The 13,427-nt window shown below is 50.2% G+C and overlaps 1 protein-coding gene across 1 annotated transcript in view; it reads right to left on the bottom strand.

Annotated features, from left to right (window-relative positions):
• Window positions 1-597: 597 nt before the first annotated feature.
• The window catches only part of NMT1 (N-myristoyltransferase 1), a 31,656-nt gene continuing 18,826 nt past the window's right edge, over window positions 598-13,427 (bottom strand). Inside the window, exons 5-12 of the mRNA XM_037808712.1 lie at window positions 12,638-12,729; window positions 11,733-11,849; window positions 10,770-10,940; window positions 9,816-9,924; window positions 6,590-6,760; window positions 5,796-5,963; window positions 4,604-4,741; window positions 598-3,924 (exon numbers count right to left, since the gene is read on the bottom strand). Coding sequence (XP_037664640.1) covers window positions 3,904-3,924; window positions 4,604-4,741; window positions 5,796-5,963; window positions 6,590-6,760; window positions 9,816-9,924; window positions 10,770-10,940; window positions 11,733-11,849; window positions 12,638-12,729 — 987 coding nt within the window. The 3' untranslated portion in view covers window positions 598-3,903. The remainder of the gene's footprint in view (window positions 3,925-4,603; window positions 4,742-5,795; window positions 5,964-6,589; window positions 6,761-9,815; window positions 9,925-10,769; window positions 10,941-11,732; window positions 11,850-12,637; window positions 12,730-13,427) is intronic.

Here is a 13,427-nt window from a genome sequence, read left to right as displayed (position 1 = left end):
GCCACAGGCAGCCTGAAAGGGACGTGGGGTCAGGGAATGGATGAAAAGCCCCAAGGAAGAGAGGGGAATGGGAACCCTCGAATGCAGACTGTGGGGCTTGCCCCCAGAGATGTGACTTGGGTCTGCCATGGGGCCCAGCCATTGGCAGTGTTGGAAAGCATCCGAGGGCTCATCAGCACCACTGGCCCCTGCCCAGGAGAGGGGCATCAAGACACATGGGAAAGGGCCAGGCCATAGACAATGGCCCTCACCCCACCCCCCACCCCTGGCCTCTGCTTCCCCAGCCTGGGGAGTCCGGGACTGGCCTCAGACCCGGCATGGCTCTCAGCCACTCTGACTGGCTCCTCTTATAGGGAATGAGTCTGGGTCAGTGCGGGAGCCTCTCTGGAGGGTGGGAGAGGTTGGGGGAAAAGAGGGAAGTTTTCCTTGAACTAAGGGCAGCCTTGCCAAAGGACCGTTTTCCAAAGTTGCCGCCCTGGCACGGTGATCCCCGGAGGCTCTCTGCAGGATGCTCATGCCCTTGGAGAGAGGGGGTGCTCCAGCCAGGCCCCGGCTGAACACTGACCAGAGGAATACCAGGAGGGCAGAAGGGGTTTGTTCAGCTACTTCCTTTATTAGAAACAACTGAGATGTTATCAAGCAGAACAACAATGCATTTGGTATTTCCTCCCCACCCTGGAAACAGATGGCCCTCCCAGAGCCCAAAGAAAAGCCAAGACAAAAAGGTGAAGCTTCCCCTGCCCTGTTCCCAGATGCAACACCTACCTGCCAATCATCATTTTTTAATTGAATTGAAATTGTCCTCAACGACCTCCTCTGGTTAAGGCCTGCCTTCACTTGGCAGTAAGTCAAAACTAAAGCCTGGGTCTCCTATGGTCCCGGGGCAGCTGGACCAGGCCGTGAGTAGGCTGGCTCCAGGGAGTGGGCACCAGCCGGAGAAGCGCCCTGCTCCCCTCCCTGGCCTGAAAGGCAGCCCTCTCCCTCTCCCAGAAGGCAGCTCAGCCAAGCTGTCCCAGGCCTTTTAGGGCCTTCTTTAGGCTGGTTAAAAGCTGATCATCTTTGAGGAAAGAATTCAGGACCATAGGGACACCCACCTCTGGGCTTCAGAGAGCCAGCAGGTCAAGGGGACAATAGCAGGAGAGTCACAGGCAAGGCCTGAAATTTCCCCTAAACCCGGTGTTTATGGCTTAATGTGGGCTGGCCTTCAAACAAGACATTGGCAACTTTAGAAGTAGGCAGATGTGGAAACGAGCTCTGCGAAGACCTCAGTCTAGAGCTGAGGCCTTGTTTCTCCCCAGCCCTCTCCCTACACAAAGACTAGGGTCTGTGGGAGTATGCCCGGGAGTTAGTGGTCAAGTGCAGACAATCCAAAGGCAGGAGGTAAATGTCCTTGAAACATGGAGAGTGAAAGCCCAATGCCAGCAAGGAGCAGGCAGTGGCAGAAGGTGAGGGCCAAGTCCAGAGAGGCTCTCCAAGCAGGGCTGCCTGAGGCACTACGATGAGCTTGGAGGCCTCAGGGTCCTTCCCGCATCTGGTTCAAGTCAATCCTGGCACCGGGAGACCCTGATGCCCACTCCACGGTTCTTTCTGACCCCAGATCCCAGAAGGTTCACGTGAAGAACCCAGGGGCTGTTTGGACAAAAATGAGGCTGTAGTAGCTGCCAAGTTGACTCTCAGGGGTCTGGTGGCAGTACAGAGGGCTGGGCAGAGTCCCCATCGTAAGAAGACAGCAGAGTCCAAGAGCAGCCCATGCGGTTTTGGAGGGACAAACAGTGGGGTTTTGCGAGGAGATCTGTTTCTTTCAGAGCAGCCACTTGAGCCTCCTGGTTTCCATTCCATGACCTGGGACAACCAAGGCGAAGCTCGCTCCAGTGAGGCCATCGTACACCTCAAATTCCACAGAAGCAGCTCAGCCAAAGCCGGCCAAGACTAAGACCTGAGCCTTTTCAAGTTCCAGCCCCTGCCCAGGGCAAGAAAGGGTGGGCACTTTGTTCTCTGAGGTCCTTAGAGATCTGAACAGAGTAAGCTGCTTTGGGGCTTGGGGTGCCATGTCTGATGTCTGTGAAGCTGTAAAGGCAAGTCTCTCCTGTCCAACTCCTCCCATCTGCAAATGCAAGGCGCATCAGCTTCTTTGGTCTGGGTGTCTTGGAGTCAAGGAGTCAAAGGTCAGCCATGATCACTGGGGCCTGCAGTCTGTAGTACAGGACCACCGGGGGTGGGGTGGTGCCCCCTAGAACCCTCTGATGAAAGGCCAATACAGTGGAGATGCTGGCTCCAGCAGCAGTCTACCGAGTGGGCACAGCCCTCTCCCAAGACATGACTCCCTCCAGCTTTGACGGCTCCAGCAAACCTTGGCAAAAGCCCATGGCCTGAAACAAGCCCCTGTTGGCTTGGAGGGAGTGGCTTCAGTTAGGGGGACTGGGTGGAGCCTGGCCACCCGGCTAAGACTTCATTCTCCCTATGAGAACCCGAGAAGTGAGAGCAGCAAGGAAACCCCACCACTACCACCACCACCACCACCACCACACATCATGCTATTCACTCATTTACTTTTTCCTAAAGCAAAAGTGAGAGACAAGTCTCGATGTGGGTTGCTGACAATTTCACAGCTCAGTCCTCTCGAAGCCACTTGGCTGAGTACAACTGAGGAATGCCATCGTTAGCCACGTGCCAGAGGCTCAATTAAGTTTTGGAAAACTGGCAGCATCAATAACCACCATGACCACCACAAGCTACAAAACATCAGAAATGACTTCTGCAGACACGTCTAGATCTGACTCTCATCACCACTCCTTGCCACCACTTGCTTGCTGGCTGGCTATGTTGGAAAGCAGAACAACCAGAAATGGCTAACGGGTTGAGAGCGGTTGGATGGCACAGACCAGGGGCTGGTGGCCAGAAGGTTATGGGTAATAGGTCCCATGCCCTCATGCCACCAGGTGCTGGCTCTCTGCTCTGAGGGGAGCTCACTAGGCAGAGCTTGCACTGATGTGGTCTCCACAAGGTCCCAGATGCTACAAGGAGGTTCAAGGTCTTCAAACCATCAGCCTCCCCCGACAGTGGAAAAACAAAATTTCATAGAGGACTCAACCTTCTAAGGTTAGCAACAGCTGGCTAGAGAGCCCTTTTACATTGGTCAGCACAGAGACTTCCTGCAGGCAGCAGGCCAAGGGGGTGGCAGAAAGGACTCAGTTGATGAAATTTCCTCCCATGTACCTTCCCTGTTGCCCAGTCTCAGAATGCAAAAAGGCTTAGCCCCTGCAGGAAAGCCTCCCTCCAAGAGCTCTCCCTGCTGTTCTATGAGATCTCAGCCTTCCCCACCTTCTCAAAGCCAATCATTCCAGCCAATTCAGAAGGGGATAAGATCCCCCAGATCCTCTTTCTCCTGCTCCAAGAAACACCAATGTCTACTTTGAGAAGGAAACAACTAACTGTACCAATATGTGCCTGTCTGGCACTGTCCTTGCATTCTAAATTGAGAAATGATCTGGATACAACTTTTCATTAGAAACAAACATCCTTGTACATTTGGAACATGAAAGATATTTAAAATAATTATATATATAATATATATATATATACTTTTATTATTCACCCGTTAACTCCATAATATGCCAATCACGAGCTAGTTTTCAGCAGTTACATTCCCTTGATCACGGCTGCATGAGGATGTGATTAATTGGAAAACAGAGAGACCAGACACACGGCCAGAGGTGACATCAGGCAGCCTACGCCATTGCAATACAATTGTCAAACTCAGTGGCAGTTTGGTAAAGCCAGTTCAGTTCGGTTCCCTTTGCCAGGGATTCTCACGTTTGTGAAAATCAGACCAACAAAAGTGGTGGGATCCATTTCCTGGTTTGAATTCTCAGTGGCTTTATCCAGAATTTCACTGACGACTGGTTACTGTAACACCAGTCCAACCTAGGAGAGCCAATGGGAGAGGCAGAGTTGAGATGATGGTTGTCCAAATACTCCTGCTTCCCCATCCCAGTCCTGAAGTTCCTAATGCCTGGGTGGTAGGAGCAGACTCCTGCCGGAGCCGAGCCAGGGCCACCCCACTCAACCTCTAAGCAGGGACTCACACATCTATCAGATCCCTCAAGGAAGCAACTGCCAGCGTCCTGAAGGAAAACGGGTCAAAAAGCCTTCCTCCAGCTGATCGGCCAGTGCTCCATGAGTACAGGCTACACCAATGCCCCGTGGGGCTGGGGGAGGCAGGGCTAAGGCAGAGCCACGCTGGAGTGAGTGCAGCAGCCTCCCAGAGGAATGACCCCTCAGCCCTCAGCCTCTAATGCTGCTGGCTAACCAACTTCCACAGTTTCCTTAGAGGCTGCAGAATGCCCTGCCCCAGCCAGATGAGATGGTTCCCCTTGTGGGAAGAGAAGCTAGAAACAACCTTCCTGCTTCTGTGGGGATCTGGACCCCAACCCCACTGCCATCCTCATACCAGCTGCTGATAGGGGAGCACTGACCCTGGTAGTCTGGCCAATGCAGCGGGGAATCTGTCAAGGGCCCATAAATGCCAGTTAATAAGGGCCCAGACTCCTCCTGTGCGGGAGCCTCGAGGGGAGGCTGCACGTGGCACAGAGGCGGCACATACCTTCTCTGCCCCCATGCTGGGGCACTTCCAATTGTAAAGATAATACTGCAGGTTGCCATCCCCTATGCCAAACTTCAGCTTCTCCAGGAAGGTTTTGTTCTCCATGAGATCCAGTGCATTGAACACGTCAAACCCTTTCTGCACGGCGGCAGGGAGGAACAAGAACAGGGAAGACAGATGAAGGCTGCTTCTCCTTCCTGCCCCCCCCCTCAACTGTATTAAAACCATCCCACAAGCAGCCCCGAGAGCAGTGTTCTTTCAGGCTCTCCCACTGCTTACCTGTCAAATCCAAGCTCCAATCAGCACCTACATCTCCAGTGATGGTTCTCCTGACCCCCTGGAGCACCACCTCTCCAACCTGGCCTCTCCTCAGTGTCCCTCTGAGTACACATTTGTCTTGCCCAGGCCCTGGCTCCTGTTGTTCCTTGTTAAATGGTCCTGAAACATTCTCCAGGAGTTTCCACAGTCTTCCCTGGAGACCAAGCCCCAGGCCCCTTCGTCTGGGAGGCTGGCTCCTATCAGCTACTCAGCATTTGCACTGTTCCCTTACTCCCTGAACACTCTAACTCCTAGGCATGGTCTACACCATGTGACTTTATGACACCTGATCTGTTGCTGTGAGATGTGAAAAAGATGCTTCTCTAAACCTCACAAACTAGATCAGAAGCTCTCACAGGGCAGGGCCGGATTGTCTGTCTTTTGGCCTGCCCACAGTGGGCTGGGCTCAGTGCAAGAGAGCACCCCAGAGCTCCACAATGAAGAACTGACTGAAGGTCTCTCTGGGGATAAAAATCCCTGGGCCCTGCCACCCCATGCCCTGTGGTCAGATGTTCCAATTACTCACCAAGACAGAGACCAATCTCCCCATTCCTGCGCTGGGGAAGTCATAAGGAGGACCCTTTTGCTCTCCAAGTAGGCCTGGCTATTCAGGCTCCTTGGCAGCACCTCCTGTGAGAACGAAGCTCACTGAGATAAATCAGGAGGAGTTCAATGCCTTTTCTTTGTTTGCACACTCCTTGCTCCCTCCTACTTTTGAGCTGTTGGCTGAAAATCCGGGGGTCCTCCCTAAGAAGAGCAGGAAGGCGAAGAGGGCTCAAAGCCTACCAGCCACAGGAACTGCCTCCCATGAGCCATGCTCACCACTGCCCCTTCCCCACAGAACCCCAGAAAGACCCTCTGGTCCACTCCTCACCATTTTGGCAAGAACAAGGGCGTCACTCATGAGGTCCAGGAGAGGGGTCTGGGTGTGAACGTTGTAGAAAGAATAAGCAGCTTTTAGACTCTTGTGGGTCGGATGGTTCATGATGGTGGAGGGAAGGGTGTAGAAGCTCAGAAAGTCCGTCACCTCACCGTTTGCATTCTGAAGAGAAGACAATAAGAAGAAATGCCTAGTAACACAGCAATCCTGGACAAAATACTTTCAGTCACTCTCCTGCCTTCCTAGACAGCCCTGCCCCTCCAGATGAATGGGTGGAAACTGAAATGGCACATACAGGCAAAAGAATATACATAGGCTAAGGGCACTCGAGGACAGAGCCAAGAGGAAAATCCAGGCTGGATCCTGGTCTTGATCTATTGAGCTCTTTCCCTACCCTGGGTATTGCCAGGGACCTCTTCTTGCCACTCACATTCCCCCAGACTGTGTACCTGATGTTTGGCCAGTACGAGATCAAGTCAGGACAGGCAGGAAATCAAAGGCTTACGTGATTTATTAAGAGGGGCTCAGTTCTCTCTACTCTTTGTCACAATGTGTGGGGGAGGCAGAGGCCTCAAGTCAGACCCCAAGAGTATCACTTTCAGCCAATGTCAGCTACGACTTTTCTTGTCTTTAGAGGGGATCAAACACAGATGGTCAGGGAGGTCTAGGGTGCCAATGCTCCTGCCAATTAATTCTTCAGACACTGAGCCCTGGAGACCCAGCCACTTAAGGAGGACACCCCTCTGCGAGTGAGTCAGAGGCCCAGAATACCCCCTCCACTGACTCACCTCCACCACAAAAGTGTCAATGATATTCTCCTGGGGGTAGAACCAGTGCTCCACCTCCTCCTGGCTCATGACTGGCGTGAGGTGAAACTGCTTCAAGTACCTGGCAAGAAGCTGGTGCACGACTGGAATATCCTTTTTTTCCATAGGTCGTAATCCAGCAGTCTTGGGAGTCTGGGAGGAAGACAGAAGGATCAGCATCAGACGTGCTGCCTGTGAAGTCTACACTTCAGCTCCTTCTCGTGTCCTACAAGCATTGAAAATTTCACGTTGTCCCCCTTCCCACTACCCTCCAGGATCAATCCACCAAGGCCGTCAAGTGAGAATCCTCAGTCATTCTTGGCAACTTCCTCTCATCAACTGTCCCTAGTTCTCAGGCACAAGTCCTGCCTCTTCAGTATCTTCTGAACCTTTCCTTCCCAAGTTAAGGCTGTCATCTGTGGCTATGGCTGCAGCATCAATCTCTTATCCACATGGCCCCAGGCTGTATTCCCAAGAAAACACAACCTATTCATGCCCTTCTCTTATTTCAAACTTCTTAACAAGGGTGCAGAGGCCTTCCCCCCTCTGGACAAGCTGGCCATTCTGGCTGTGCCTTCTGTTGCACTAGCTCAGTGGTTCTCAACAAGAGTTGATTTTGCCCCTCAGGGGACATCTGGAGACATTACTGGTTGTCACAACAGAAGAGTTCCTACTGGCACCTAGTGGGTAGAGGCCAGGGATGCTGCTAAACACCCTAAAATGCACAGAACGGCCCCCCACAACAAAGAATTATCTGGCCCACATTGTCAAAGGTGCCGCGCTGAGAACTGCTGCCTACAAACCCCGTGGACCTACTGGGCTTCCCATCACTTCCCTCTGCCCAGCCCAGTGCTACTGCCCGGCCTTCCTCAGGTCCTCCCCTCTGAGCCCTCACCACCTTCTCATAGTTTACTGTAACTGATCTCTCTCTTCCCACACTAGTTTCTCTCCTACTAGACCAGAGTCCTTCACAGGTTCCAAGCCGACCTGTGGAACCCTCAGGGCCCAGCATGCCTGTTTTGTCCCCTCAGACACCACTGGACCTGTAGTGTTCCCCAGGAGGTCACTGCTACAAGTTAAATTCAGAACAGCATTGAACTCCCAGGATTTCACCACAAACCAGAATCCTACCCCCACTGCTGCTTTTTTCTGAGAAAGTACTTCAATGGAATAAAACATAATCCTATGGAGCAAATGCGGGGGCCAATAACAGAATGCCCCCAGATGCACAAAATACACAAAGGTGGGACTGGACCAAATCTCAAAACAGGGTGGAGTTACCAGTTCATATACCCTCAGTCACTGCCTGATACAGTTGCTTCCCATACAGGAATTGCTTTTAAAACTTCAATGCTGGTATAATTGTGCCTAAGAGTCTCCCCCTGAGTACCTCTTTGTTGCTCAGATGTGGCCCTCTCTCTCTCTAACTGAGCCATCTCGACAGGTGAACTCGCTACCCTCCCCCCTACGTGGGAGCCGACTCCCAGGCGTGTAAATCTCCCTGGCAATGCAGAATATAACTCCCAGGGATGAATCTGGACCCGGCATCGTGGGACTGAGAGTATCTTCTTGACCAAAAGGGGGATGCAAAATGAGACAAAATAGTTTCAGTGGCTGAGAGATTTCAAATGGAGTCGAGAGGTCACTCTGGTGGACATTCTTATGTGCTATATAGATAACACCTCTTAGGTTTTAATGTATTGGAATAGCTAGAAGTAAATACCTGAAACTACCAAACTCCAACCCAGCAGTCTGGGCTCCTGAAGACAATTATATAATAATGTAGATTACAAGGGGTGACAATGTGATTGTGAAGACCTTGTGGATCACACCCCCTTTATCTAGTGTATGGATGAGTAGAAAAATGGGGATAAAAACTAAAGGACAAATGGGTGGGATGGGGGAGATGATTTGGGTGTTCTTTTTTTACTTTTATTTTTTGTTCTTGTTCTGGTTCTTTCTGACGTAAGGAAAATGTTCAGAGATAGATTGTGGTGATGAACGTATAACTATGTTATCATACTGTGGACAGTTGATTGTATACCATGGATGACTGTATGGTGTGTGAATGTATTTCAATAAAACTGAATTTAATTTTAAAAAAAAAAAAAAACTTCAATGCTGGGACCTCTCGCCTCCAAAATTCCTTGATAATCCTGATATCTCTAGGGAACATTTACTGACCATGTTTCTACAGAGCAGCTCCCACAAGGACACCTCAAGTCTCAGACTGAAAAGAGCAGCCATGCTGGGGTTCTCACCCAGAGGCAGGAAGATCCACAGATACTCTTCTGGCTGCTATACCACCTGACGGAGGCTCTCTGCCTACCTGTCTACAACACAGGACTAATCTGTCATGGTAGCAGGAGGGAGGAGACACACACTCTGGCCTCCAAAGTCTGTTTTTCGCCATAGTGTATAAATGCACTGCAGCAGTCTCTCAAGAGAAAATGCTAATGACTCCAATCCAATGGTAGATTAGCCTAATTCCAAGGTGATTAGTCCAGTTTGGTGGCTGATGAATCCAGGGGGAGCAGCCCTCTAATCAACATATTACTGACTGGGAGAACCCTGAGGCAAGAAAGGGATTTTAAGAATCCCTACCATATGAACCTAAAGCTAGGCACAGTTGGAGAACGAGGCGCATTTGTTTCTTTGGGAAGCTAGGCAAACAGACCCAGAATAGAAAAACAGCTCACTCGAGGTTGCCCAGTCCTTCAGTGGTAAAATCTGGGTGAGGGACAGGGATTAGAAATTGGGTTTCCCTCACAAGCTTCAATCAACCCTCCTCGACCTGACTTGGCAGAGGGGAGCAGCAGACATCCTGTAATTCATTTACACTGGGCTCCAGAATGTGTTGCAGGGTATACAAAGGTTCGGTAAGTGGATTCACTTTTCTATTTATACTTTACTTAGGCTAAAATTACAGAGAATAGGTGTTCTCTGAGCCCATCAATAGATGGCAGAGAAGCTGGACAAGGCATAAATCCAGAAGAACTGAGAATGAGAATGAAACTAAAATAAAATCCTCACTATAGATAACAGATGACAAAAACGGAAAGCCCAGGAATTTGGGAACTATAGGTTGGTTCACTATTCTGGTAAGAGAACCCCTCTACCCATCCAAAGCTTGGCTCCGGTCCTGCTAAGGGCCAGGCTTTCCTGGGCCTGCCCTTGCCCCCGCCCAGCACCCCAGAACACCACTGGCCTCTGGCAGTCGGTAGAGCTTCATGGTCCGCTGCATGGTCATGTTTCTGCTCAGGTGGGAGAATTTCACCTCAATCAGCTTCCGTGGATTTAGGGACCGATGCCAGTACCTGTGGAGACACAAACGTCCTGTCTTTAGGGGCCTCAGGCCAATCCCACTAGAAGACAATGGCATGGAGATCTCAGGATGGTCAGCAGGTGGCGTTAGAGACACGCCAGATTCCACTTGAGCCACCGGGTCTCAGCTGCCCTCCAACCTTTCTCCCAGTGAATGGAGAGCTGCCACCACTCTTCCCATAGTTTCTTTCTCCCTATTTTTCTTTCTCAATTGCAAAGCCATTCCTCTGTTACAGCTGTAGTCAGGGACGAGCAATCCTCACTCCTGGAATCAAGTCGATGGAAAAGACTTACACAGTAGTTAACTCATCTTAATGTGTTTATTGTTCCCTGCATCCTCTTCTGCCTTCACCTGGTATTTTTCCTCTTAAAGGCCGTCAGGTAGCAATTATTCAATTGTTTCAAACAACCTTCTAAGGCAGAGGCTGCAAACAAGTTATCATTGGGCCACGCAGAGGTCAGACATGTGCTTTGTGGCCACAAAATATTCAAAACAAGAGCCATTTAAAAAATTAGGACCTTTCTCATAAAAATCTAGATTTCTGGAAAACAAAAGCAAAAACTACAGTGGTGGTAATCAGCAGGAGCTGAAAATGGCTAACCCCTGTGGACCAGGCATGCACTCTCGGGTTCCAGGTCCCAGCTGCAACTCTCCCCTTTGACTTTTCCATGTTCCCTACTTGGCTCCTCCCACCACCCATTTCACCAGACACTAGAGAAGGAGATGCTTCTGGGCATGCACTGAGCCGAGGGCAGAGCTACAACTCACAATGACACAGCTCCTCAACTAGAATGGGCAGGCCAATATTTCAAAGACTTTTCAGGAAGAGATTTTTACCTGCAGGTGCCAACTGGCTTTGGTAGAACTACCCCAGCAGTGTAAACAGCTTGGAAAATGCCTTCCAGGTGAACCCGCCGGGTTATCTCGCGGATCAGGACTGGAGCCACCCTCTTGGAGCGCAACTTCTTGTGGACACACAGGAAGTTGATCTCCACCATTTTCTTTTCTCTGAAGAGGGAGGAAAAGACCAGGCAACAAGTATTTTAACAGCAGGAAGTGATCCCTTCAAGTCTCTTCAAGCCTCTGGAGCCACACCTGGAAGGACACGCTCTTCCACACAGGCAAGTGCTCTGCCTCCACCTATTCTAAGCAATCAGTACTTGGACCCCCACTGCTCTCCCAGCCTCCAAGGCAAGGAGCCAGCTCACTCAACACAGATCTGACTTCCAAAGGAAAGTGGATCCCAAGCAAACTCCTTTATTTAAAGGCACCACCACCATTTGCCTGACCATTCCCCAATACCTGGGCTGGGGGAGTCCCATCTCTAACAGGCAGAGAAGTGGCACAGGGAACCTCTCAAAGTATGTCAAGGGCTATTCTCAGATTTCAAGACTCTAGGATCCTCATAAGAATTCATGGCCTAGAAGCCCAGAAGCCCGTGGCAGATGGTTCGGATGACTTCTAGCAAAATGAAGAGCAGAGATTGAAGGCCCAAATGACTATCTGAATCTAGGTCACACTGGCTCCAGCCCATTTCTGAAGGTGCCCAAGTGCATTAACATGTGGCTGACATGGGAGTGCAAAATCTGAGCCCCTGTTCGGCTAGTGTGTTGGCCCCTAGGGTGGGCCTCTTCCAGTCCAGGTCTCAGAGAACCAGCAACAAGTCAGAGCCAAAAAGGCAGTTCCTACTATGAACTCCTATTCCCAGGCCCTGGGTTTCCTCCCTTCATGGAACCTGCTCCTCCCAGGCCAAGCAGGATGGTGGTGATGTGAGGGGTGGGGATGGGAACTGATGCTTACGTGTCATAGATATGGATGTTTGCAGGAATGGCACTGATGAACCCAACCAGTTTCCGACTTGAGACCACTCGAACCCCACAGTGCCACTGGGGGAGCCAGCCAGGTGGCCGGAGAGCCCTGGAAAAGAGACGGGTGGGTTGTGGTGCTGCTTGCCAACAGGCCAGAAAGCTGTTTGGGTTCCACAGCTGAGTCTGGTTCTAAGCTCATGCCACCACCCCCCCTCCAGGAGTTGATAGCTGAGTCTTTAGGACCAAGTCCCCCCATACACATATGGAATTGAACCTTAGCCTCTTCTCTCTGCTCAGCCCACCTGGCTTATTGACTTACCCAGTCATGGTCACTCTGATAGCTCAGAACAAACTACCTGAGGACTGGACTCCTTGGCTCAGAGGCCAGTAGGTCATGTGGTCAGTGGGTCACGTGGTCTGGAGCTGTCTGTTGTGCCCCAGGAGCTCTGCCCAGCACCATCACTCCCCTCTTTCTGCTTGCCCATTCCTCCTCCCTCTCCCCCTTCAGGTAGTTCCTCTCCATTCAGCCTTCATGCCTCCACTTTCCTGGATATTAAACGTGGCCCAGGCAGGCGAATGGCTGAGTCAGGCATGGCCATTTCCACACAAATCAATGTGTTCAGAACTGCTTTTTCTTTTAAATCTGATTAAGTCTCATCCTCCCTCCTTTCTTATGTAGTCACCTTGGCTACTGATTATACAAAGGTCTCCCTCATCCCGTTATTCTGTCTAAGTAATGTTTCAATTCTTTGCCCCACTGGAAGCAAGTCTTCAGCTGCAATGAGAACTTTTCCATTCAAAGGCTGGCTTTTGGTGGAGATGGCAACTCTGGGGCCCTGTGGTGGTCCTGTCCTCTGCCTTGCCCTTATACACCATAAGAAAGCCCTTAAGACTTACCACAAAAGAAACTCTGGGGAATAATCAAATCGGAACATGTTGTCATCATCTTCCACATAATTCTCATTCAGGAGGGTATATAGTTCTTTCAGCTACAGAGAAATAAAGAGCTCGCTTAGAGGTATTCTGCTAGGTAGGGGACCAACTCCAATACCCTGGGGCTCTAAGCATTCTTTCAGAAGGATGAGGCAAACTACCAAAATCCCATGTCTAACCTCACAAGTCCTTTTCAACCCCAGGTATGGCAGGGCCTCTTGGGACAAACAATCTAACTGAAACAGGAAATGGAGCCACCACAGGGTAAGTGTGTGACTTAAGGTACACAAAGTAGCAGACCAAGAATGTCATCCAACTAACCAACCACACTATCGCTCTGACCTATCAACAATGCATATCTGTTCATTATTACTTCTACGAAAATGCTTTGGAGAGAAGACCCTTGAGGTTGGGTCAAGGAATTACCTTAAATAAAGTTAATGCCATTTCCTACCATGTCTAGTTTTTATCATTCTGGCCTCCTGCCTTCTCAGCTGTCACCATCTGCTGACCCAAGTTTGTAATTTAAAAATTCTCTTCATATTTCCAACATTCCTTACAGGAGAAACAAACCCCTCTGGTCAAAAGAAGAGACCCTGATGTAAGGAAAATATTCAGAAATAGATTGTGGTGATGAACGCATAACTATATGATCAGACTGTGAACAGCTGATTGTATACCATGGATGATTGTATGGTATGCGAATATATTTCAATAAAACTGAACTTAAAAAAAAAAAAAAAAGAAAGAAAAA

The sequence above is a fragment of the Choloepus didactylus genome, chromosome 18, assembly GCF_015220235.1.
Source record: "Choloepus didactylus isolate mChoDid1 chromosome 18, mChoDid1.pri, whole genome shotgun sequence".
In the NCBI taxonomy this organism is placed as follows: domain Eukaryota; kingdom Metazoa; phylum Chordata; class Mammalia; order Pilosa; family Megalonychidae; genus Choloepus; species Choloepus didactylus.
Note: the sequence above shows the minus strand (reverse complement) of the source record. Positions and strands in the feature narration are given on the sequence as shown.